The following is a 27,635-nucleotide window of genomic DNA, read 5'->3' on the forward strand; positions in this document are numbered from 1 at the left end:
TCTTTAGATACTTATTAAAATGAATATGAAAAATAATTTTTATCAATTAAAAAAAACTTCAAGGTTGAGTCAGAATTTTACCAATTCCAACTCCACAACACACAAGATGGATTTTTTCACTTGTCCAATTTGTTCCCTGGTTCCCAAACTGACAGCCAGATGACCAAGCATTTAAGGTGTCATCCTATCTGTAAATCATCTTGCAGGTACCAAAGTATATGTGATATCATTTTTGAAACTAATATGAATGAATAATGAAATATGAATAATTTTTGAAAAATTATGGACAATGTTTTCAAATTAGGAACAATGTTGTCTGCATTGTTCCTAATTTATTTTATCTTAGCAGTGCCCAAAGTTTCTTTGCCTTTTCTTCATTAGAAAACCTATGTTTGTATTAATTAAAGAACTCACATTAGGTGAACTGTGATGGGATTGCAAAGATTCAACATTCTGGAAGCCAGCCTTTGCAAGAGCCAATTCAATTTATCACAAATGTTAGAGAATTTAATGAAGACAGTTTTTTTCCCATACAAAATTCAATGGTTGTAGAGTGATTTCATTTTTTTTTAACTGAGCTCATCATAACATTCAAAATTCACTTTTTTGATAAAAAGGAAATTTGGAGAGACTAAATGCAAAACTTTGCATGCATAATTTCTATATTTTAAACAACAGACTGAAGACACCTCATTGCCAGCTTTACAATTAATAAAAAAAAATGTAATCACCAATTTAAAGCTTTTTTGGTTAAAAAATAAGTTATTAATTTTAGAGAAATGACAGCTTTTGAAAGAAATACCAAAAAAATTTACAAAGAAAAGTCAAAGTGATAAGTGTGTTTATTTTTACATATAATTTAATTTGCTATAATTTATTAAGTCTTAGAGATTTTTTTTAATTGCAAATTGATCATATATACAAAGGATGAAATTTAATTGTAACTACTTTATTTTATGCAACTTCATGGACTATTAATTTAATAATAAATAGAATAGAATAAGTCCTGTTTATGTCCTAAGAGAAATCTTGTCTGGATTTTGCTTTTTCGTAGACTACTCAATTATGGGCTTTGTTTAGCACTCTTTCCCATATTGAGAGCCTATTTGCAGGAAAAATTAAGACTTGAATTATTGCACAATAAATGAAAACAATGGAAAAGGAAATCCTAACTCAATTTAATAAATTCTGAATTTTGTTCTATATTCTTGTAAATCAGGCATTATATCACTCAATAAAATAATCATGTATTTATACAATTATAATTAATTTTTAGATGATAAAATCATTATTATTATTAAAATTATGTAAATCAAACATCAATTTTTGCAATACCAATTTTATTCATGAACAATGACAAATATACCAATTATGTTTACAATGCAACAAATTGTGTGTCGACAAGAAAAAGTCCAATAATTTATAACTTTTTAAATTTATATATATTTATATAAGCAATCCCTCAATGCCAATAGATTATTTTAAGTTTGATATCGAACAGAAGACAGTTTTCATGCACTCGATCGACACACTTAATAAATCATACGTGAGATTATTAGATACGTCGGTTTTCAAATAATTGTGTGATAGTGCAATAAACACCTTTTGGAATGTGTAAACCTGATAAATGAAGTACATCCAAAATGTGATTTTTATACATGATGACGATAAGCATTTTACAACCCTTGGCACGTCTGAAATTCATCTGCATCATATACAGAAATTTGTAAATTAGAAGATATCTTCTAAAAGGCACATAATTTCAAGCTGCATTCAATCAAATAATATAATATAGATTTTTCTGTGTGTGTGTGTATATATATATACATATATATATACTATGTATTTATATACATGTGTATAGAGAATAATTCATAAATCTGGGCTATTCTCAAAATTTGAACACTAATTTGTTTTGCTAGCCATTTAACTAGCAACTGAATTCTTGTTATGTACTAATAAAAAAATTGCCTAAATAAGTGACCACATTGAATTATTAGAGCTCAGATTTATGAATTTGGCATACATGTGTAATTAATGTGATCTATATATGAATTTGATATTTCAAGACAGCTTACATGTCTATAGAATTCATTTCCATCACACATTTTGTAAGAAAATTACCATTTTCCAATCCAAATGATAAATCACCAATTAAGGTTTTGCTGCCAAAATTCTTAAGTATACAAGTTACTACTTCCAGTGACTAAATTCCTTTCCAATTACATACACACATACACACACAGGTACACAAAGTATAATATATATGCTGTATATACGCATGTATACATATATATATTATAAAACGTTTAAAAAATTATTACTTTGAGTAATTTCATATATATATATAAAAATGACAGATCTTCCCAACATAATAGCATATATTTACAGCATCATTTGTATTACTTAAGGGAAAAACACCATTTCTATATTCATTTAACATGACTTAGTAAAATATAATCAAGTTTAAATAGAAACAATTAAATAATCATTTGAGGAACTAAATTCTAATTTTGTTGGAAAAAATATCTCAACAATTTAACAGACCATAGATTACAACCTTCACAAAGATACTTCAACAGTTATTCAAGAATCACATTTTTTTTCCGCCCAACAGAAACTTAGAATGTATTTAATGATTTAACAATAATATTGCAATTTTCTTTTTACGTAATTAAAAATTTTGTTCTAAACCTATGCAAAATACTCTGTTTCTGATGTTGACTGATACATGTTTTGACAGCTAAATTTCTGAACAGAAAAAAAAGAACACAGAAAAATTTTAACAATTGCTAGAATAATCACAATTATCCATGACTAACAAACCTGAATGAAGATTCACAACTCTGTCCACATGCACAAAAATAAGAACACAAACTAAATTTTTGTAAAGAATTAAACAGTAATTCTTTCTGTCTTCTGCTAGTTACGAAATACTTTATGAACAAAAAAAATAATATATATATATATATATATTATTATTATTATGACATTTCAATGTGAATTTGCATTCTGTGGAATGAAAATAGCTATTTCTGTTTCAGAATCTTGTGCAGCATTTTGTTTCCGACCCCTCCTTTTGGCTTCCATGAGCTGTTTGCGAGCTTGTTCCCTGGCTTTTGCTAATTCTGCAGATTTGGAAGAACGACTGGGAGTGGAAGGATTCGATTTGGATGTTCCTGGAGGAACTTGCCTTCGAATTTTTGGTTGAATTTTTCTCCCCTAGAATTTTATTTAAATAATTAAAAATCTTATCTTAAAAAAATTAAATCAAATCATAAAAATACAAACTTCTGGTGACTTGACTTCTAGCCAATTATTTTCTTTTAATTTTTGTATTTCAGAGAAAGTATTCTTAACATCAGCCACTTGCAGCAAAACCAAATCCCAAAAACCAGTCAAATCTGATGATGTTGGAATAGGTTCATCAATTTCTTGATTCTGTAATTAATAAATAATAGAAATTATTTATTTAATTATTTAAAGTTTTTTATAATTATTGATATGTTTTTAAACCTATTTTATTAAAATTTTAAATTACATAATATTCTTGAGAGAAATTGGATTTCATATAAAATAATAATAGTCAACCCTTGTTAGTATGCCCCTTTGTTAGATTGCAACCCTCATTTACTACCATTTATTTATGGAAAACAAATCTTCCCTATGGAATATACATTTAAAAACCCCGTTATTGTGCCAACTCATTTAATGCCAGTAAAAATTTTTGGAATTCCTTCTCCCTAAACTGTTTGTAATGTCATGCTGGTGGAATGTTGGGTGTGTCTCACCCACAGCAAGTAGCAACGACTCATCATTTCATGCTTTGAAATCTGTTACTCTTTCATTGTGTTTTACTCTAATGTACTGTTAACTTGCTATAATCTACTATTGTGTGAGTCTCCTCAATGAGCAGTCATTTCAGTTAAAGAAAAACACAACATTTGTTTATACAAAGAGAAACTTCCAAATTATAGTCAAAAAAGAATACTTAGATTGTTTTCTTCCATAAAAAAGAAGTCATAGATGCATTCGACACATCTTGGAAAAAACCCAAGTGACCAAATATCTGGCTTCCAGATTTCTGGAAGCCAGATATTTGGTCCAGTAACGCCCATTGATGAGTTAACTCGTCAAGTTTACATAGTGTTACAAAAAACTCGGTTCTTAAGGCCACTTTTAAAATTTTTTTATTTTTATTTTTGGAATGTTTTTTGTCTCCAAATTTTTAAAAAAAATTTTACCCGCGCAAAAAAATTTATCGCGATTTAAATCAACCTTTAATGGCGCGCAATTCACGCTTAATTGTTTTTTAATGCGATTTTTTTATCAAATTTAATTAATCGTTCTAAAGTTGTAGTGCACGGATTTGACTTCGGTAAAGTTATTTAAGGCTACTTTCTGATGTCAAAAACGACCTCCAATAGTTTTTTAATTTTTTTAATTAATATATTTTATTATATATAAGTTTAATTAAATCGGGGGGGGGGTAGGAAATTGCAATAAAAATTTTAATTTTTTAAAAATATTTAAAAATATACCGCCAGCTAGTATTCACCCTACTTTAAACCCTTGTCCTCCCGGGACATCTATGAGAATGTCCCGGGAAATCTGACACCAGATGTTCTCAAGATCACCCAGCTGTGTAAACAATGACTCATCAGTGTAAAATTTCACAGAAAGGCAAGACAAAGGAAGTTAAACTTTGGAGCTTTTTCTTCAAAATTAACGCATTTCTTTCATTTTTTCAGTTTTAAGTACTTTTTATGCTTAATTACATTAAATTAATTAATCGGTGGGCGGCAAGGGGTTAAATTTGTCATAAAATAAATTTTTAAAAAAACTGATGATTTTGAATGATATCTGTAAATCTTTCCCAGAATAGTTGTATTAAACAGCATTATTGATTTGATAATAAAACATTTAGGAAGTTAATTTTCAGTTAAATGAATATGTGGAATTTTGATCAATCCTAATTAAAATTCTATGTATTAATTTGACTGATAATTCATTGTTGTTACATAATTTGATAAGGAATAATCTATTAAGTTAAACATTATTTAAATAATCAATCAATAGAAAACAATCATATCAACATTAATTCCATAAATATTTTTTTGGTTAAATTACTAGATTGCGTTTTTTTGTTGGCTTTGAAATGAAATACAACAGCTTTAACAATAAAAATTACTCTCTTCTGGAATATATGTAGACTATAGAATACATTTATTCTGAAGTTTAAAATTATAATTTTCTCCTCGTTAGAGAGTAAATTTTACAGTTTTATATATAAAAGTTTATTTTAAATAACAAAATTTTTATATCATAGCAACTTTGTTTAACATATTATTCTACTTTATATTCTCCTTTAAATACCTTTAAAGCCCATATAAAGAACTAATTCTCTCCTTATACCCTATGTAGATATAGATATTCCTATAAACTATTACATAAATCTAGTCATTATAAATAATATTTTCCAAATTTATCTCTTACTGTTAATTATCTATTATTTATAATTACAGATATTATACTTACAAAAAAATAAAATTACTTTTTGTAACTAAATATAAGTAAATATTTAAAAATAATGAAGAAATTCTTAAGTTCAGGCATCTTATATTGACTATCTCATACTAATGAATAAATTAGTGATTTTTATCTCTTTAAAAACATATCTGAGACATTGATTCTAGCTTTAGGAAATGTTTAATTTTATCATACTATTGAAAGAAGATTCATCTCTACATTATTATTTATATATTTTATAATTTCAAAACAAATTCTTTATAAATTTGTTAAAAATAAAATATATTATTGAAAATTAAAAAATATATATACAATACTCACAATATTTTTTAAACACAACTGATAAAATTGTTCAAATTTCTGTGTTAATAAAAGATTTGCTTTTCCAATTGCAGAACGAATTTTTCCACATGCTTCTTCTGGAATGCTGCTATCTTCTAAATATTTTTCTGTATTTACAATCTGCTGTTGAATAATTAGCTTCTCTTTTTCCATCAATGTAATAAACCAATTACCATCATTCTCAATATTTTCTTTTGGTGATAAAGGAGAAGAAGGAATATCTGCTAAATTTGATTTTGTATGTACTTTCCCTAAAAAATGATAGGTGAAAGATTATATAAATCAAAAGAAAAAGTTTAAGAAAAAAAAAAAAAAATTATTTTAGACTCAATTACCTGAACCATTCACTAATTTTATATTTTTTGTGACAGTATAGGAATTTGAATCACTTCCTTTTAATTGGTCTCTAAAATCCTTTGTGAGGTGCCTAAATACAGGTGGACTTCCTGAAAAATGAAATTTTAAGATATAATATACTGTACATAAAAAGTTAGACAAATTTAAAAATTAAGTCATACATCAAACTTACATCTAAACAATTTATTATAGACATAGCATAGTTAATTTAAAATGAATAAATAGTTAATAAAAATAATTAAAGGTAATTAGAAAAGAAAATGATAAAAACTTTTTAATGTAAATATTGTTTATTTTTCTAAGTTAGAAATGGTTTATAATTAAAAATATTTTATTTGCAGTAGAAGCTGCTTATTATGATCGCTTTGGGACAATCATGGAAATTCTGGTTTTATTGACTCTTACATTAAAGGAATATGTTAAAACAATTAAATAATTTGAAGATTTACTAATTATAGTTATTGTTATTAATTAATTAATAATTTACCCAGTGTGTAATTGAAGTAAAAACACTCCAAATTTTAATTATATACAAATAAACAACAATTAAATAATTCATGTTTAGCATTTAAAGCACTGGTTGCAATTGACAGTGTAAAAAGACAGCTTACAAATACTATTTATATTATGACAACTATAGCAAAATTCTGATGATAATAATTGGTGTTTTATAAATGTATTTTAATTTTTATATTTAAAGACACTAATTCTGATAATATTAATTGACTGATAACAATAAGTAACTTTTACAGTATCTAATTTCTACATACACTTACATGTGCGTGAAAATAACAATTGATTAACATCTTATTTAAGAATTTGAAAACTGTAAAGTTAAGAATTTTTTTTCTATTCAATCTAAATTGCATTTTCTAAAACAAAAATTTTTCAAAAGAAAATTTTGGGTTGAATTTAAAATGTGTATTCATTTATTTTATTGTTTAATTTTAAGTATGCTTTCCATTTTTAAATTAACTATTGTTAACTATTTATGACATTTTTTAATTTTAAAATTTACATGTATTTATTTAAAAATAGTCTTCTTTTATTTCTTTTTGAACAAACTAGGTCAAATCTGAAAAACTACTCTTGTCCTATTCATAGTGTTTTATATATCTTTTAAGAAAGTATCTTTGAAATATAATTTATAAATAAGTACTTGATGTATTTTTATAATCAAGCCAATTTGTTTTCTTTATGAGCTGTACTAGTTTTTCCATTACTTAGTTATTGTTTTGGCATGAGAGCTTATTACACTAAACTGAGCTAGAAATCAATAAAAATATAAAATAAATATACATAAAGATGAGATATGATGATAAAGTGAAAGTTAATAGCAAACAAGATACAAACTTAGCTTTCAGAAATCAGTTAACATAGTATAGTGTACTCCCGCAAACTCAATCTAATGTGGACTGAGAAGATAAGTTTTATGGCTTAGTGATGATGATAGTGAAATAGTAAAATTTGTTATAAAAAAAAATATATTATACGTGCAAATTCATATAATTATTAACTATGTATCAATTGTGAGTATTTCTATTTGAAGTTAAATTTTTATTTTAAAAATATTTAAAAATATACCGCCAGCTAGTATTCACCCTACTTTAAACCCTTGTCCTCCCGAGACGTCTATGAGAATGTCCCGGGAAATCTGACACCAGATGTTCTCAAGATCACCCAGCTGTGTAAACAATGACTCATCAGTGTAAAATTTCACAGAAAGGCAAGACAAAGGAAGTTAAACTTTGGAGCTTTTTCTTCAAAATTAACGCATTTCTTTCATTTTTTCAGTTTTAAGTACTTTTTATGCTTAATTACATTAAATTAATTAATCGGTGGGCGGCAAGGGGTTAAATTTGTCATAAAATAAATTTTTAAAAAAACTGATGATTTTGAATGATATCTGTAAATCTTTCCCAGAATAGTTGTATTAAACAGCATTATTGATTTGATAATAAAACATTTAGGAAGTTAATTTTCAGTTAAATGAATATGTGGAATTTTGATCAATCCTAATTAAAATTCTATGTATTAATTTGACTGATAATTCATTGTTGTTACATAATTTGATAAGGAATAATCTATTAAGTTAAACATTATTTAAATAATCAATCANTACCAAATCATTAAAATTAATATTTCTATTTAAAATTATAATGATTGGTTTTCCTCCTACAAAAACAGCTTACAATATTTAATTCAGTTTTATCTACTTTAGTTGTAAATGTAGAATCAAATAGAAATATGAATAACTACATTTTAAATGGAGAAAATAAAAGATATTATTCTCTACTCAAGCTTCAGAAATTACTTGCTTGGAACTATATTAATTTCTATAAATAAAGAGGAAAAATGATCAAATTATTTTGGAAAACAAATTTTATTTTTAAAACTATTCATCTTTAGGTGAAAACATGCCATATGCAAATATCACATCTTTTACATTTCACAAGTACAGTAGTCCCTCATACTTTGAATGCTTCAGAGTTTGAACTCTAATTTCGACAAAAATTTGCCTCAGAGTTCAAACTGCATGAGCAGTGGAAAAATGCACTTAAAGTGTAAATGTATTGTTATATGTCCAAGTTGTCTCTCACTCAAGTTATGCTCGTATGTTTTCAGTACTTTTTTCACTTTATTTTTGATATGTTTGGCTAAATGTACAATGCAATAAAATAATAAGTCTTGTGTGTAATAAGTCTTGTGTGTCTTGTGTCTTGCTTATTAAATCTAAAATTGTAAAAAATATAAAAATTAGAATTAGCTCATTTGATATGGTTATGCAAAGTTTAAAGAACTGCTTAAATACTTTATCTTTAGGTATAGTAACAAAATAAAATTTATGGAAAAATAGCATTTGTAGTATTCTTTACATTTCTACACACCCCACACATGAAGTCAACATTTCATTGTAGTAGTTTTAATATTCTTATTATCAACAGCATATCTTTATTTAAATTGTAAAAGAAAAAACATCTTCCAATTTTTCAAAAATTGTATTAACTATATGCCTATAAGTACAAAATACCCCAATGGCTTGCATTAACCCAGTGTTTGTCAAATTTCACTTTCTGGTAGATCCCTTTAATAAAAGACAACTTTTGGCAGACACCCTAGAATAAATTTAATTAAAATATACTTAAAATATTAACAAGTGCTTTTGAAAATAATGTCTTTAAGACATTTTAATTTAATTTAAATGATTTTATGTTTTTAATTTAACTTTAATGTGTGTTTTAATAAAGATTAAAAAATTGCTTCTTGTAATATTTATTTGCATAATATAATATGCATCTTTTTCTTCTATAAACTCAAGGATCACACCCAAGGTCAACACATCTTCAGAACCATAGGGATCTGTGGACCACACATTGCTGAGGAACCTGATATCTGAATAAATCTAAAGTAATTTATAATATGAGCAATTATTCATTGTGACATTATCAACATGCCAAGCTGCAATTTTTAATAATTTTTTAATTTGAAATATGTGCTTTCTTCCTTCAAATTAGCAGTGTGTTGCCCCTGTAGTACATCATACTTTTCTGTTAGCCATATAGTGCAGGTTATCTATCTAACTTTTTCAGGAAAAATTTTTGAATTGAAATAACGTGACTTCTGGTTTGTACTGGAAGTTGGTATATAGTTAATCCCAAGCTTTCCATATCTGGTCTTGGCTTTCATCTATCTAACTCCATTCTCAAGATTAAGGAAAAATAGATGACAGAGGGAATTTATAGGTCTACAATTTTTTCAAATTGCAGCCCAATTAACTCAAAATACTTGAATATTTAAATTCAAGTATTCACTGTTCAGCACTACACATTGGGCAAATATTTTCAGTGTTTTCAGATGATACTTTCAATGATATCAAATAAGGAAAGAAGTTAATTATCTCATAATGGATAGATTGATGAAAAAAGGTAATGCAATACTTGGACAATCTTCTACAGAGGGATGTCTCCCAGGATGACTTTCTATAGAAAACTAACTCTATTTAGGTGTTAGATATGTGAAAACCCAAAAAACTTCATGTGGCCAGCTCAATGGTGAAATGCAAATCTATAACTAACTACCAGTGTTTTATCCTCTCAGCCATGATGTAAGCATATAAGAAAACTATTATTAATTAATTACCATGGTCCAGATCCTGCTTGTGTTGTTTTAAAATTTCATGTGATTTCAAAAATTAATGTTTTAATGAAATTATTTAAATTGTAAATGCATGTAATTTTTCCTATTAACTTTAGTTAAAATAATTTAATTTAAATAATGTCAAGGAGTGTTTTAGACATTAGACAACATGAGCATGGTAGGAAAATAATTTCAATAATACAAAAATTTTCTTGCCAAATATGAAATTTTTCTTTTAAAGTATTTTTGGCGTTCATTACTTGAAGTTCATCTTTAATTGAAATTTTTGAACCTTATAAAAATTCATTCTGAAGTCATTGTCATTAATAAATTTTGCATTTTTGTTGTCAAAATTCTATTAATTACTGTCTGTGCTAAAAATAATCATTCATGGCACTGACTTCAATTTTATTTCTATTAAACAGCACATTTTATCAATTTTATAACTGTATATGCTATCCTATGATGACAATGACAAATGCTTAAATTAAAGCATTTTTTTAATCTAAAATATTTTTGTTAACTTATCAGTTTAGCATTGCATGGCAAATCTCTCTGCATGGTAAGAGAGATAGGCCAGAGAAAATATCCCTGAGAAGGATCATTTGAGAGTAAGCTTATTGGGATTATTCCCTGAAAAATTTCATTGACAATTTGTGGATCCAATCAAAAAGAAAAATAAATCAACTATACATAAATTACAGTTGATTCATCTCTTTTTTTGATTCAAAGCATTTTCAGATGTCTAAGGAGAAGATTTTTGAAAAATTTGAGTCAGATGGAGAGAAAAGAAGAGAGTTTCTTTCTGTCTTTTCTCTTAGCTGCTGACAGAGAAGCAGTTTCAAAGAAGTCCTCTTATTGTTCTCTCCAAACTAGCTCAGAGTGTCTAAGTTCAAGAAACTAATATAAAAAAAAGTTTTTCATTCTTTCTGATTAACTACAGTCCTCTCATCATCTGCTAAATCATCCCCTGACAAAAACAATGGAGAAGGAAATCTCATTCAACTAGTTTGAATCACTGAAGAGAAGTGTTATTTTCACTTCCAGATCTCAAAAACAACGCAGGTCTGCAAAAAAATTTTTTTCCAGCTGCATGGAATATTTTTGTGGAATTATATGTTTTAAAGATTGCAGATTTTAAAAATAACTTCCGTTACATCCCATCACATAAAGGTTTTTTGCAAAATAAAAACAAATTTTTGATAAAAACTTTGTAATAAATATTTTCTTACAACTAATCAATGAATTGTTTCTGATATTTATACACAATTTTAGGTCTACTCTTTTTTCTTATGAAACCTTTTCTTCTTTTTGATGCTTCTCCAAACTCATTTCTGAATTCCTTCTCTGGTTTCTCGATTGAGCATCCAACAATAGTCAGCTAACATCCCATTTTCCTTGGTAATGTCTCTTGATATCACAAACATCCTGATGAAATCTTTCATCCTGTTCTTCACTGTAGGCTCCCAAGTTTTCGGGAAAATAATCAATATGAGAGTGTAAGAAATGAACTTTTAAGCCCATCTTGCATCCTTGAGTTTCATACGCTACCAGGATGCGTTATACAATGGTTTTGTAGTCAGGGTCCTTAGTATTCCCCAAAAACTTATGCACTACATCAGGGATGGCCAACACGTAGACCACGGTCGACTGGTCGACCGCAAAGGTTTTGAAAGTAGCCCACAAAGCTAAAGTTGAACAATTTGCTTTCACTTAAATTAATGTTTAAAAATGTTAATTCGATAATTTATTCTTACAATAATACACTGTCTGTGCAACGTACCCATACTGTTTGTATTTATCCCGATGAACAATGCAAATGAATGTTAATGCATGCGCATATAAAAATCCTAAAATTGTTTGCCCATCCTTTGCACAAATTTACACAATAAGATCAAATGCTTCTCTAACTCTAAACTGGCTTCTACGTTAGGAATGCGGGATATTGTAATGGACGCACCTGATACGCACAAACTTTTTGCAATTGCTAAGATGCATAAGCAGGGCCACAAATTGAGACCTGTGGTTGATAAGGCCACGGCCCCCACTCGCAAATTAGAAGCATTCATGCATGATCTCATCTCTCCTAAGTTACAGGATTACCAATACACAATCTCCAATCCGGTTGATTTAATAGCTTGCCTCAAAAACACCGAAAAGCCTGCGTACATCTCTGTTATGGATTTCCGTGCTTTATATCCTTCCATCCAATTACCACCATGTTTTTGCGCACTCAGGGATTTTCTATTCCATAACGTTTATCACCATGAGTTACACCAGCAAGTACTTGAAGTAGCACATTTGATCTGCTACAGCTCTATTTTTCAATTTGGAGGAACCACATATGCGCAGGGCAGAGGCGTTCCCATGGGAAGTGCGGTCTCAGGCGACCTGTGTGAACTGGTAATAAGACAGCTGGAAGATAAAACAATTCCTGGTTTCTCCCACAACATCTTATTATACAAGCGATACATAGACAACAACATTATTTTGTGGAAAAACGACCCAGACATCACCCACTTTATTAATCAGATGAATGACAATCCATATGGCCTTACCATAGAGCTGGAGCAACATAGTGATAAAAATGTACATTTTCTTGATTTGAGCATTGCGTTTGGAGGAGACACCTTGGAAACTTCTGTATACCACAAAGGTTGTCACTTCCCAATGTATATCCCAGCGAACTCCTGTGACCCATTCAGATATAAAATGGCGGCCTTTAAAGCACTGGTTAAGAGGGCCCACAACCATTCTTCAACTCAGGAGGCATTAGTTCAAGAATTGAACTATCTACTTAACATTGCTGGTCAACAAGGATTCTATAACATTGTCCATAAATTAGCTCAACAATACAGCATCGGCCTACCACCGCCACAGAATGGGAATAAGATAGAACAAGACCAACCCATCACAACTGTCACATACAACCCCTTCCTCATATCCTTATACCAAAATATCGCTAAAAAACAAGGATTACGACTGTCATTCAGAAGATGTCCATCTATGTTTAAGCTTTTACGCAATGAAAAAGATAAACCTAAGGAGGATAAGCTGCCAGGAGTATATGCTGTTCCCCTCGTGGACCACAGATTTGAGAGACAACTGATCTACATTGGTAATTACTAAGCGTTCGATTGGTGTCCGATGGGCGGAACACAGAAGTGACATCATCCACAACAGGAGTACTACTTCGTTATCCATGTATGCTTCGAACACTGAGATTTCGGTAGACTTTGATAACGCCAGACTCCTCATTACTACTACATTTACGGATCACCTCAAATGGTTGGAACAAATGGAGATCTGCAAGGTATACAACACTTCTGAACCTATTAACTCGAGGGATGAAATTACCCTATCCCTTGCATGGCAGGCCCTACTACAGAAAGAAGATACGCATTAATAATACGTTTCATAAATAGGGTTTAAACATCATACGAATATGTAAACCGAACATTTTTTTATTGAATTTATTTACAGAATTTGGGAATGCACATGATTCACATTAACGTTGAATTTTGACTTTTGAAATGTTGTTCGGAAGAATGATTTTTCGAATGTCGCAATTTACTGGTCTTCGTTCATATTTATTCTAAAGACGAATCGTTGCTTGAGAAAGGTCCTAAGGAAGGAACCAAAAACGTTTGCAGTTCATTTTACAATTATTTAATACCGGTTATTGGTTTTGTTAAGTGGTTATTTTTATACTTTTAAACTCACTTATGTTTCTTTGTTGACTTTTCACTGTGTATTCACCACAAACATAACAGAAGCTGTTGGGAGAAATTATACAACCTCTGCGAGCCATATTCTAGAAATAAAAATACAAGTACAGTAGCGTTCGACTGCTGGATATAAACTGAGTGTAGCAGATGGCCAGCGAGATACTGAACTTATTTAGCTTGTTGAAACACGATCTAATCCAACAGCAGGTTGTTTATATTTATTTCTATTATCCCGGATAACATGTTGAAACACGATCTAATCCAACAGCAGGTTGTTTATATTTATTCCTAGTAGCCCAGATAGCATGTCGAAGCACGCTCAACCTTGCCAATATTATTACTCACTATCAACTTTTAACCTGTTTCTATATGATCTCAACTTTCCTCCTAACGATAAAACTACTTAACTAACCTCCCCCTACCACAACTCTCTTCAACCATTAATATTTTTATTTATTTATTACCAAGTCCAGCTATAATTGATAGAATTAATGTGAGAAGTCTTCGTTTTAAGGCCATTTTGGCAAGATGGAATCTTTTTGGTATTTTTTTTTTTCTTTTTACCAAGTTGAAATCTGTAAGAAAATGTATAAAAATCCTATGCAGTTTTTTACTTGCAGACCTGTGCAATTCAACTCTGTTGAATTTGAGCTTGGAACATTTGTTTTGAGAATGCTAATGAATTCAGGTATTTATGTTTGAATGCTGTCAAATACTATAATGTAATCTCAACCAAATAAACTGCTCTTGTCTAGCAATATAAAATGTAAATTGGTATAAGTAGTTAAATAAAATTTTGTTTATGAGAAAAGATCCTATTCTCTTCCTCTAACAATCATCTTCCCTAAAGAGGTAAAAAACCTCATTTATATGAATTATGTTTGTCAATTCCTAATAACAGTAAAAATTGTCTGGTGTAATGGATAAATCTCAGTTTAATATATAGGGACCAAAATGTTCCAAATTTTCTGAACTGAAATGCATTTTATGTACTTTTAATTTTTTGTCAGAAATATAATTAGAAATATCATAAATATTTTCATGTACTTTCATATGAGTAGAAATTTTAAAAATTTAATGTATCAAAACTGCTAACATTTTGTTTCTTAAATTAAAGTTTTCTATTCAATTAAAATTCATTTTTCTTATAGTTTTTTGAAATAGCAAAAAGTATATTATAATTAAATAATTATACTTCAAATATTAATGAAATTAAAAAACATACTAGACTGATTCCTTGAAACCTGAGGTGGGCATGATGGACTTCTTCTTGTCACTGTCATACTTTTATCAGTAGGTTCTATTAATTTATTATTTCTAGGACGAACTTTACAAATTTCATCTGAACTTGGTCCATATAAACTTTCAATTCTTTGCAAAACAAGGGACTTATGTTTACTTGTTGTGCTTCCAAATTCCTGAAGAGTTTCTAACAAAATACCTTTCTCATCTTCAAGTCCATTGACAGCATTATCAGTAACATCTAATTTTCCATTTGTATCAGAGATATTATGTTCATTTACCGGTGTTTCGCCACCATTAAGCAAAGGAATTTCTAGCTGCTTGCCAATAAATAATTCTTTAGATTCTTTATATGAAATGTTCCTATTGAATTCCTTTGTTGGATCTTTCTCTCCATTACTCATGGCTGATTTTGAATTTGTATTACAAGTAAGTGACTGTTCCCAATTTTTTAATGGGCTAGATGATAAAGGAAATCTTGCAGGGCTATTATCTCGACTTCGGCAGAAACGTCCATAACTAGTGTAACCATTAATAGCACAACTAATGCTAACATAAGATGGAAGTTTAATTTCTGCAACGCTGCATTCTTCTTTGATATCTGGGTTATGTCTCTTTGTTAATTTTGTAGCAGACCCATCAGAGGAACTAAATAAAAAAATATATACATATTATTACATATTTTAACTTCAAATATAATAAATGTAATTGTAATATATTTAATTAAATTAAGCTAATAAAATTATTATTTAACTCTGTTCAGAAATTTGAAAAAATTATTGATACTAAAAATTTTGTTATACACTGTTAACAATAATTTAATTAAAATTTCAGTAAGTTTATAATTAGTGACTTGTTTTCTAGAATAAATTAATAATTTTGAAAAATCAATTTATATAGTCAATTACATCTAAGAAATAAAAAGATGAAAAAACTATTTTCAAGCAAATCCATTTCATTAAATGTATATTAATTATTTTTAAAAAATAAAAATACCAGATAAATCCTTTATACATAATCATCAAAATAATTTAAATATTAACTATCTGTCTATCAGCCAATTTGAAAAAGATAAATTGCTGTGTATATGTTACTGTAAATGCTCGAACTATGGTAAATCCTAAGATTTTCCAGTAAAACCTAAGATTTACCAAATCATTGTGGTAAAAGTCCGAAATGTTCTGCGATCATTGTTAATTTTGAACTTTTACCAGCATTTACTCGGTATATCTTAGGTTTTATCGCAGAGACATGGTGAATGTTGAAAAAATAGTCTCCGATCCCGTACCGCACCGCGCCGCCACATTCCATCATTTGACACATTAGAATGCACACAGTAATTCTAATCTTGTTTGAGATTTCTCTGTCTAAAAGTTTTTTATGAATCAAAATGAGTGTGAAATGGAGATTTTATGAAATAATGGACAAGCTCATTGCAAGCAAGAAAGATAACTTTTATCTCAATAGGGACAAATATGCAAAGTGTTTGGAGGAAGTAAAAGCTGCAAAGAACATGAAAAAGAAACAAGCTGTTCATTACAGGCATATAAAGCGTTACGACATTCTGACTATAGGCGGCGAAGAAAAACTAATTGCGCCTATGAAGGAGGAGGATGGAGAAATAAGGTATTACATTTGTTACGAGGACTTATTCAATATTCTCGAAGAAACGCATGTTGCTGTTGGCCACAGTGGAAGGACACGGATGCTTAAGGAATGTAACCGCAAGTATAAAAATGTAACAGTTGAGGCTACTATGACATATTTGAAGCTATGTCAACCTTGCCAAAAGAAAAAGAAGACTTTGAAAAAGGGCATTGTCATCAGACTTATACTTCATAGTGAAATGAACTCACGCTGTCAGGTTGATCTAATAGATCTAAAAACTACCCCAGATGGAAATTATATATTTATTTTAGTTTACCAAAACTATCTTAACAAATTTATGATCCTTCGTGCACTTCAAACTAAATGCACCGTAGAAGTTGCATATCATCTTTTGGATATTTTCACCACTTTTGGAGCGCCGAGCATCCTTCATTCCGATAATGGCCAAGAATTCTTTAACCAAGTTATTGAGAGTTTATGCTCCATGTGGCTGGATGTAAAAATCATACATGGAAAGGCAAGACATAGTCAAAGTCAAGGATCAGTGGAGCGTGCTAATCAAGACATAGAAAATATGTTGATCACCTGGATGGAAACCAATCAGTTATCAAAGTGGTCAGAGGGTTAAAGTTTCATCCAGACGATGAAAAATAGAGCATATCACAAGGGAATCAAATGTTCTCCCTACGAAGCAATGTTTGGTTGTCCAATGAAAATGGGCCTTGCAACTTCAGCAATCCCTGGTGATATGATTAGAGTTATAAGACCTGAAGAAGATTTAGAGAAGTTGTTGCATTCGCATGACAGTACGGAACAAAATAATGACATCGAAAATGCAATCGAAAAGGACAAGGAAGAAAGCATTGTTGAAAATGAGTCAGAAGGGGATAAAACACAAGAAGATGAAATGATTATTACTGAGAAGATGAAGGCAAAGCAGAGAGATACTGATTCAGAGACAGAAAATATGATTGAGTCTCAGGAAGGTCTTGTAACTATAGAGCCAATACCAAAAAAGATAGAATCTATAGTGACTATAAGTAACAATGCAAAATTGAGTTTGGAGAAACAAGCTGAAAAAATGAAAGCCATGTCTGTTGATAAATATCCAAATATGAAAATTGGCGAAAATGTAAGACTGAAAGTGCCTGAAATTGACAAAACTAAAACTGACCCGAAAAGCGTTATTACAGTTGTAATAGATGTAAAGGACAACGAGTTTTACCAACTAGGTACCAAAATTGGAGTGCTAAAGCAGCTTTATACACAAAATTAATTTACCTCATGTCTTGATGAAGACTTTATCAAGATAGATGAAGTTGTTAAAGATAAAGAAGTGAGTCTTTGAGAAGTTGTCGCAAAATTGTCTTTGACCGTCAGGACAAGGTTTCAAGACATGCAACTGCCTAAAAAAATGCGTAACAAAGAAGTGCACTTGCAAGTCATCAGGATTACTTTGTAATTCTAAATGCCATGATAGCTCTCCATGTTGTAACAAATAAAATCGTTTTTTTTTTTTTTTTACTTTTATTAAATGACAATGAATACCAAATGATTAGAAAAAATACTGTGATTACTCATTAGCTTAGATTTACTAACTCATGTTGGTAAATCTGAAGATTTACAAGTAAAACCTAGGATTTATGAATATATGGGCTTTTACAGTAACATATATATCATTTTGTACTTTATTAATTAAATTATAGTTGAGTTTTTATTTTGTGCTTTTTTTAATTTAAATTTAAATTCTTTTTATGAGTTTAATAATTAATTTTAATACCAATAATTTTCTATCTTCCTATAAACAATGTTTAGACATCTTTTATAAAATAAATAAAAAATTTTTGTTTCACATTATTATTTATTAAATTTTATCTTTAGAATCTCCATAATTGCTTTATCAAACAGCATAATATTTATATCATATTACTCCAAGTCAAGAAATAATAACTTTTATAATATTTAAAAGTAAAGTCTTTACTATAGACTTTGATTTCTTGTAAATAAAATCTTTTGACAATCATTTATATTGAATTGAATATTTTGGAATTGTCCAATTTTAACTCAAAATATTCCAAAATTACATGAAATTTTCAAGTTTTGTAAACTGAAAATTGTTATTTTATTTTAAAAATGTACAACATTGAAGACTAAATACAAATAAAATAATTTTTGAAGTCTTCTGAATTGTCCATTTTATTTTTTGTACTTAGTTTTCAATATTGTACATTATAAAATATATGTTGTTCTAGATTTTTAATCTTTATTTTATTTTTATTGTTTTAAAAAGTACTTTTCATTTCACTAAAAAAGCTGTTTAAAGTAAATCATTTTTATTGAATATATATCTTTGCATCACTCATATTAATAATGGACACTGATGTAGAAATAAAATGGGAATATCTAACCATCTTATCTACATACAATTTTCATTATCAATGTACCAATAATAGTAACTCAATGCCTTCACTGTCACAGAATATGTATTTTCAAGACATATAATACAGTACTTTTTATTTTATGTAAGTGTGCAAGTTCTACAATAGCATTTCTATGAATAATAAATGATCAGATTGACAAGATTTATACTATGTTACAACTTTTCGTAACTATGAATAACTCAGTAGCTAGTTTTCTAGATCCTTTTCTTTGAAATAATACGATAAACTTTCTATCTGAAGCTTTATCAAGATACTTTTAATGAAAAGAAATTTATAAAATTAGATAATTCTTTTATTATTTCAGTTCAAATTTTGTATTCTAATTTAATTTAAAATAGAAAAATTTTGTGTTAATAATATCACTTATAATCATAGAACTCATTAAGCAGAAATTTTCAAAACAAAATAGGAACTAAGCAAATATTAAAAGTTTAACCTTAAACTATTGTGCTTAATACTCAATTAAATTAAGAAAACACAGGAGTTTTCTGAAAAGAATCTGATACTCATTGACAGCCTGAAAAAGAAAAATCAAAGTAACTAAATCTAATTATGTAATGCTTTATTAGAAAAAAATTGTTTCTGTGTCAAAATCACAGATTTGATAAGCTGAAAAATACAGTTTAATCTATGTAACAGTTTATATAATTTATGAAAATCTACTGTAATACTAGAAGAAGAAAAACTTAAATTCTATTAAAAACTAAAAATTTTTGATTCTCTAGAAAAATAAGATAGCAAGACTTGTCTTCCTAGTAAATCAAAACTGCTCAAATTGTATCTAAACCAAATTTTCTTCCAGTGACTCAGATGACAAGAAAAAACTATTGATAAAAATACAGAAGGCTTACAGAGACCAATAAAAGTACAAATAATACCTTGTTTCATAAACAGATCAAATACATAAATTATTCTGTAATCCCTTAACAATTATAAAAAATAAAGTACCTTGAACAAAATTACCTTCTTGTTAACTGTATTAATGACCAAGTATATCAAATAAAACCTTTCCAATCAAGTAAATAAATTTAATGTAAAATTCAACAAACGTTTTCAATCTTACACAAGATCTGCCTCAGGTCAACAGCATTCTAAACTGGAATGCACAGAACCAATTTCAAATTTTTAAACAATTATTGGGTTGTTCGAAAAGTAAGTTCGTTTTTTTTCCGACTAGACAGATTAGTGGTATTTTTCCCGCCATTTTCGTTCTAAACCATACTATCATTATATATTTTGACAGCTAGCATTTTATGGCTTATTTGTAAAAAATTTTGTTTGATTTTGTGCAATTGTTTATTTTTTGTGTCCCATCAAATATGGAAGANTCCCATCTAAGTTATAACAGTTTCTGATGAGTTACCAAACTTGTGCGAAATTTGACATTATTGTGGTAAAACACTACACCTGTTGATCAATTCTGGCTGCCTTTTCTGTTTGATGATATTACTCAATTTGTTTACTCGATGGCAGTACACTTTCAAATCAATTGTTAAATTGTCTGGTAAAAGCTCCAAAAAAAAAATTTTTCTTAAAATCCCACCAAAGACAGCATCTCTCTTTAAGAACATGTGGAACCCATATATCCAGCTTTGAAATGAAACCAATTTGTTTCAAGTAATCATAAACAGTTCAATTTGACAGATTTAATCTCTTAGCGATTTCATGTGTTGTTATTTGGCAGTTTGCTTCAATCAGTACCTTTATTTTGTTTTCATTGGTTTCAACTGACCATCCAGAATGTGGTGCATCTTCAATATTGAAATTTACCAGAACAAAATTTTGATATTTTGGTAATAAAAAAGCAAAATATGCCGAAAATGATGCTTTCGATCTTCCATGTTTGATGGGACAAAAAATAAACAATTGCACAAAATCAAACAAAATTTTTTACAAATAAGCCTTAAAATGCCTTAAAATAGAACAAAAATGAAAGATGTAAAATTTAAAAATGTATAAAGAAAGATTCAATTGCCTTTTAAGATGTATAAAATTAAAACAGATAAAAATATAAAAATAACACAAAATAATATTAACTAAATTCATGTTGGTATTGTCCAGTTTTTCATAAAAGCATTGTCAAGCATATGAGATGCTTTTTCCATTCTCTTAATGTTAAAGTTAACTGCCTATCAGGTCAACTTTGTATATTTCTAAAGCTTATCTAATAATTGTTTGATATACTTTAAAAAAAAATTTTATTGCAGATATAAAATATTCTCAAAAAACTTAAAACAAAACAACGAAAATTGAATGTTTTCAAAACAAAGTTTAATTATGTAAAATTGTAAATGGTTCTATATACAGGATCCATACAGACCTGGAAAGTCGGGAAATAAGATTTTTATCAGAAAAAGTCAGGGAATCCACATATACCTTGGAATATGTCTGTTGCTCTTGCTCCCTTTTGATCTGAACAAGTCTTTAATTTGGTTTGGTATAGGGAGATCTACAAAAACTGGAGTGACCAAACAAATGTCAGGATTTGTCACACTTGTATCTCATAAACTATAAATGATAGTCTCACAATTTAAATTTTGTTGGTTTATGTTTGTATTTAAAATGGTTTGTATTTAAAATGGTCAGGATCTACAATTTAGGATTTAGCAATAATAACTGATAAAATAGAATTTGTAAAGTTATAAGCCAATAGCTGTGCGAGTCAAAGAAAATTTTCATAATGTCAGAGAAATTGCAAAGGAAATACCAACAGATAGGTTAGAAAGTTCTTCCTCAGGAAAAAAAAAAAAAAAACAAGCTGAATATTCTAAAACGAATATGAACATAAAACTTTTGAAGCTATTCGAACAATGTAAAATTCAAATATCCAAATTTTTAAACACTCCACGTAAACGGATACGTTAAAAAATCTGGACATTTGAATTTTACATTGTTTGAATAGCTTCAAAAGTTTTATGTTCATATTTGTTTTAGAAGATTCAGCTTATTTTTTTTTTGCCCGAGGAAGAACCCAGAAGGGATTAGGAAAATGTTTGATTTCTAAGTGATATTTCATATTACGCAGCGGTTAAAGGTTCACATAAGTTAAATATTTTGTTAGAAACATACAGTCAACCCCCCCCTATAACACAGGTTCTTATAGTTCAGATTCCTATATCACGGTGAAAAAATTGCGACAGTATTCGTACAAACATGCTAAAAAAACTCCTATAATTTGGTAAAACGTCATCGCCGACTCGTGTCGCGACAGGATTGCACAAACCATTGAGTTTAAATGAGCAGCGAACCTACCAAAAACCATTTATTATTTAATGTCCATAAAAATTATATTTATATTAATGATGTCTCTAAAGTTCAGTGAATTTTTCACAAAAAAAATAATTTATCAGGAAGCACGCGAGCGCCATTCAATGACAATCTCCATGACAAAAACAAGCTTAAGCAAAGGCGCAGTCGAACAATGCACACTCGGTAAGTAATCCTACAATTTTTTGTTTATAGCATAGTTTATATGGATTATTCCCAAAAAATTATACGTATTTTGGAAATGTTGAGTCAAATTAGTCTAGAATCGNAGTGCACACTCGGTAAGTAATCCTACAATTTTTTGTTTATAGCATAGTTTATATGGATTATTCCCAAAAAATTATACGTATTTTGGAAATGTTGAGTCAAATTAGTCTAGAATCGATTAATTTTATGGAAGAAACCTTTCAAACAGCCGTAGTCCGTAAACTGCATACATGCCTGGCTGTGATTGGCTGGACTCCTAGAAGCTGGATTCATAAAAACAGGAACGTATCTACCGTGTTATAGGGGGGTCGACTGTATATCATTGGAAAGAAAAATTGAAAAGGAATCAGAAATGCCCAAAATGACTAATGCTGAACAATGCAGATTGTATATAAAGCATAAGAAAACCAAGAATGTCAACTCTTACACAAATACTTCAAGTGCGCTGCCACAAACTGATAGATATTGACTTGGAATGTGATAACCAACAAGACTTTATTCATTTACATCTTATCCTTCCTCTAATAATGCAAAGACTGATTCACACCCTAAATGATTGTGATTGTGTCCCGTACACAACCATCCCAATTTTTTTGACCTGCACATCTGGTTAACCATTTGCAGTTAGTTGATCCCATGGGGGAAGGCAAAGAACCATCAGTCAGCTTAACGATGTTCTGTACAGGAAATTTTGGACCGCATGGCAGACCTCACACAATTTATGTATTTTTATTTGTTGTATTCTTCTCTGCTGGCCACATGTAGTATGTGGAGATAATAATCCTGCCAATTTTGATGGACTGATGATCTGTGATGTCTTCTCTCTAACTGGAAATTTTTGTCTTCAGTTGGCCCGTGGAATTTTGGAAGTCCACATTTTTCGAAAGTATACTAAAATATTACCATAGAGTTAAAGTCAGATTTTCAAAAACATGAACAACAACCTGCTATCATGCCAAAACTTTTCTGCTTCCACTATAAGTTTCAAGAAGGGATGGGAAGATATGTAATGACCTTGAAAGGGTCCACATTAGACCAAAAATAGCATGCAATAAACTATTTCTCCGTCTCGCAGAGTATGTGATTTCTTCTGTTTAAATTATTTTGAATTTACCACCTACTCACTTTAAGACTATTTGATTTTATGATGCAATGCAAATATTTTTCTTATTTAAATAAAATTTACAAATTAAATTAAATCATGAAATTATTTATATAATGTAGAAATAATGTAGCTAATTACATAATTGATTTTATGCCAAGTTTTTCATTTTTGTAAATAAATAAAGTGTTTTTAATAAAATTTTAAAAACACTTTATTAAAATAAAAAATTTTATATAAATAAAAAAATTTATATAATTGTGTACAAAATGGGCTTAAATAGACTTGGCCAAATAATTACGTAATGGAAAGGAGAAATGCCGAGACATTAATACGTCAGGGAATAATGTCATAATTGGTCAGGAAAAGCAGGGAATCAAAGATCGAATTACCTGTATGGCTCTTGTATATAAAAGTCTCTTCTTAGAACAAAATTATTGTGACATTGTCACAATGCAGGGCTGCAATTTTTGATCATATTTTATAATTTAAACTAAGCTTTCCATATCTGGTTTAGATTTTAGTAGTATCTTGCCTCTGTGCATCATACTTCTCCTGATAACAATTTAATCATGCCAGTCATCCATCTAACTTCATTGAGAAAATTTTGAATTGAAATTACGTGACTTCCAGTCCAGACTGAAAGTTTGTATATAATTAATTGGGGTCTCCAGCCCCTAAGCTTTCCATATTGGTCTCAATTTTTATCTATGTAATTCCATTCTTGAGATTAACAAATGATACAGATGATGGCAATGGAAATGTATAAGTTTTCAATTTCAAAATTGCAGCCCAATAGTATATAATGCTAAAGAATCAAAATTGCACTTCTGTGACAACAGTATTGTTAGTCCTAAAGACAGAATGGAAAGACTGAAAGTATTAGGATTTAAGTGAAATTTCTCACTTTGATCCCCAAAAAAAAGCAGATAACTGAACATATTATATAATTAATTTGCAAATGCCAAATTCATGTGATAATGAAAATATATAGTAAGAATGTAAAATCATTTCATAAAGTTACATTATAATAATTTAATATCTGGTTTAACTATTATAAAAATATTTAAAAGTTTTTGCATGTTAATAAGAAATATTTTAAAATTGTGAAAATTTTCTGTTTTAGAATGATCACTGTATAAATTAAACTTATAATTTAAATTTTGAAATTATTAAAAATTAATTTAGATTAATTAATTATGAAAAAGTAGAAACAATCTGTAAATTACTTTTTATGTATATTCAATCAAACTATCACCTTAATCAATCAGGCTATAAATCCACTATTATTAATGATTTGATACTAAGTAATTCAGTACAAAATGATTAGATACTACATTTTGATGATATGAAACCGTGCTTTGCAATTCGTTTATGCTTCTAACACAATAAAGTGCTATAAATTAAGACACTTGGCGGGTTGTCTCATCTTTATTTAGTTGATACGTGTCATCAAAAATTTAAAGAAGATGAAGGCAGAACTACACCAGAACAGCGCATACAAAAAAGAAAAATTACAAGGTGAGATAGAAAAAACTTTAATTGATTTACAATATCTAAGAATACACTTAAAAGAACGAAAACCTCTAAAGACACTTTCTTTACCAAAGTCGATTGCTGAAAATATCCCAACACGTGACAGGAAATATCTAAACTTTAAAATATTGAGATCTGCAATAAAATTTAAATGCATAAAAATTAAACGATTAAAACGAACATTAAAAACATGTAACAAAAGCAGCAAGCAAAAAGTAGTAGTAGAGCAGATCAAAAATTTGACTCAATATGAAAATAATAAATATAAGAAATTAGTCAAAAAGTTTCACTATCCAAATAAAGAAGAAACAGAAGAATGGAAAAGATCGTTAGTGCTAAATAAAACAAGTATCGCTATTCCTGATAATGTCCTAGAGACAATACAAAATGGACTAGATTTTAATGGACCTAACCAATGGAATGCTTTGGACATAATACCAGACATAGATCGTATATGTAATAAGTTAAATGATACAGAATCAAAAATCATCAAAATAAATTTAGCAAATAAGATTGAGAAATATATAACTAAAAGAAATGGAAAAACCACTATAAAAGATAAAAATTATTATAAATATAAAAATAATATTGAAGAACTACATAATTTTTTAAAGAACAATCGACTAGAAATAATCAAAGCAGATAAATCTAAACAAATAATTATAGTTGAGCAAGAGTGGGCTAAAAAGAAAAAACAAGAATTAGTTGATAGTAATAAATTTAGAGAACTCCCAATTGATCCCATAGAAGTAATATATAAAGAACTAAAAAATAGAATTACCAAACTATACAAACTAAACATCTTAACTAAAGCTGAAAAAGAGTTTATCCTGAACGAAAACAACGATCGTACACCGAAAATGAAGATACAACTTAAAACACATAAAGCAGATGAAACCGTCCGTCCTATAGTTGACTTCAGAAACACAACATTATATAATCTTGAGAAAATTCTAAAACAGAAACTTAAAATATACCAAAATTCTAAATTTGCTATTTATAACACTGATAAACTACTATATGATATTAAACAGATAGATATAAAAGACACGTACAGAATTGCAAGCCTAGACATAATTGATATGTATCCTTCNTGATGATATGAAACCGTGCTTTGCAATTCGTTTATGCTTCTAACACAATAAAGTGCTATAAATTAAGACACTTGGCGGGTTGTCTCATCTTTATTTAGTTGATACGTGTGAAAAAATTTACACGTTTCGGGCTTTTAAGCCCCTCTTCAACATTAAAAGCCAACTAAAACATTAAAAGAGGATATAACATATATATAAAAAAATACACAAGTTTTGTAAAATTCATAAGAATATAAACATACCTATGCATACAAGTTTTTTTTAAAAATTGAAGTAACAGCTTGAGTACGGCTGTTAACAGCCGTACTCAAGGTATGCCTTAATAGAAGATAGTTTTATAGATTCTGTAAAACTGATGTATAGTTTGTATATATGTCGTATACTCCCCTAATATTATAGTTGGCTAAAAGGAAAAAATATTGTGAACAAGCTGATGTTACTGGAAAATATCGGGAGTAGCTGTTACTTCAATTTTTAAAAAAACTTGTATGCATAGGTATGTTTATATTTTTATGAATTTTACAAAACTTGTGTATTTTTTTATATGTATGTTATATCCTCTTTTAATGTTTTAGTTGGCTGAAGAGGGGCTTAAAAGCCCGAAACGTGTAAAATTTTTTCACACGTATCAACTAAATAAAGATGAGACAACCCGCCAAGTGTCTTAATTTATAGCACTTTATTGTGTTAGAAGCATAAATAAATTCAACTAAATAAAGATGAGACAACCCGCCAAGTGTCTTAATTTATAGCACTTTATTGTGTTAGAAGCATAATAGATACTACATACCAAATTACTTAGTATCTAATCATTAATAATAGCGGATTTATAGTGCAATTGATTAAGACGATAGTTTGGTTGAATATCTATGTATTGGGTTTTGGGATGTTTAGTATATATTTTCTGGATATAAAATTTATTACTGTATTTTTGTGTGTACAACTACAACACATGATAGCATATACTATACAGAAAATTGCTAGATCAAAAATAAAATCTTTGCATTATCCACCCACCATACATCTCATACTTATAGTAGTAGTC

General features: G+C 28.9%; 1 protein-coding gene and 1 long non-coding RNA gene across 3 annotated transcripts in view; one reads left to right on the forward strand and one right to left on the reverse strand.

Annotated features, from left to right (window-relative positions):
• Window positions 1–1,323: 1,323 nt before the first annotated feature.
• Window positions 1,324–27,635, reverse strand: part of LOC111626293 (disks large-associated protein 5-like) — a 41,038-nt gene continuing 14,726 nt past the window's right edge. For both annotated transcript variants that reach the window (XM_023369626.1, XM_023369620.1), the window contains exons 3-7: window positions 15,319–15,983; window positions 6,207–6,317; window positions 5,851–6,122; window positions 3,292–3,441; window positions 1,324–3,222 (exon numbers count right to left, since the gene is read on the reverse strand). In XM_023369626.1, the coding sequence (XP_023225394.1) occupies window positions 2,995–3,222; window positions 3,292–3,441; window positions 5,851–6,122; window positions 6,207–6,317; window positions 15,319–15,983 (1,426 nt within the window). In that variant the 3' untranslated portion in view covers window positions 1,324–2,994. The remainder of the gene's footprint in view (window positions 3,223–3,291; window positions 3,442–5,850; window positions 6,123–6,206; window positions 6,318–15,318; window positions 15,984–27,635) is intronic.
• Window positions 26,889–27,207, forward strand: LOC111626317. Its single transcript, XR_002756874.1, has 3 exons — window positions 26,889–26,902; window positions 26,990–27,086; window positions 27,166–27,207. It is a non-coding gene; the product is annotated as an uncharacterized LOC111626317 (long non-coding RNA).

Source organism: Centruroides sculpturatus, unplaced genomic scaffold, assembly GCF_000671375.1.
Source record: "Centruroides sculpturatus isolate CEXI.00-Female unplaced genomic scaffold, Cexi_2.0 scaffold22, whole genome shotgun sequence".
In the NCBI taxonomy this organism is placed as follows: Eukaryota; Metazoa; Arthropoda; class Arachnida; order Scorpiones; family Buthidae; genus Centruroides; species Centruroides sculpturatus.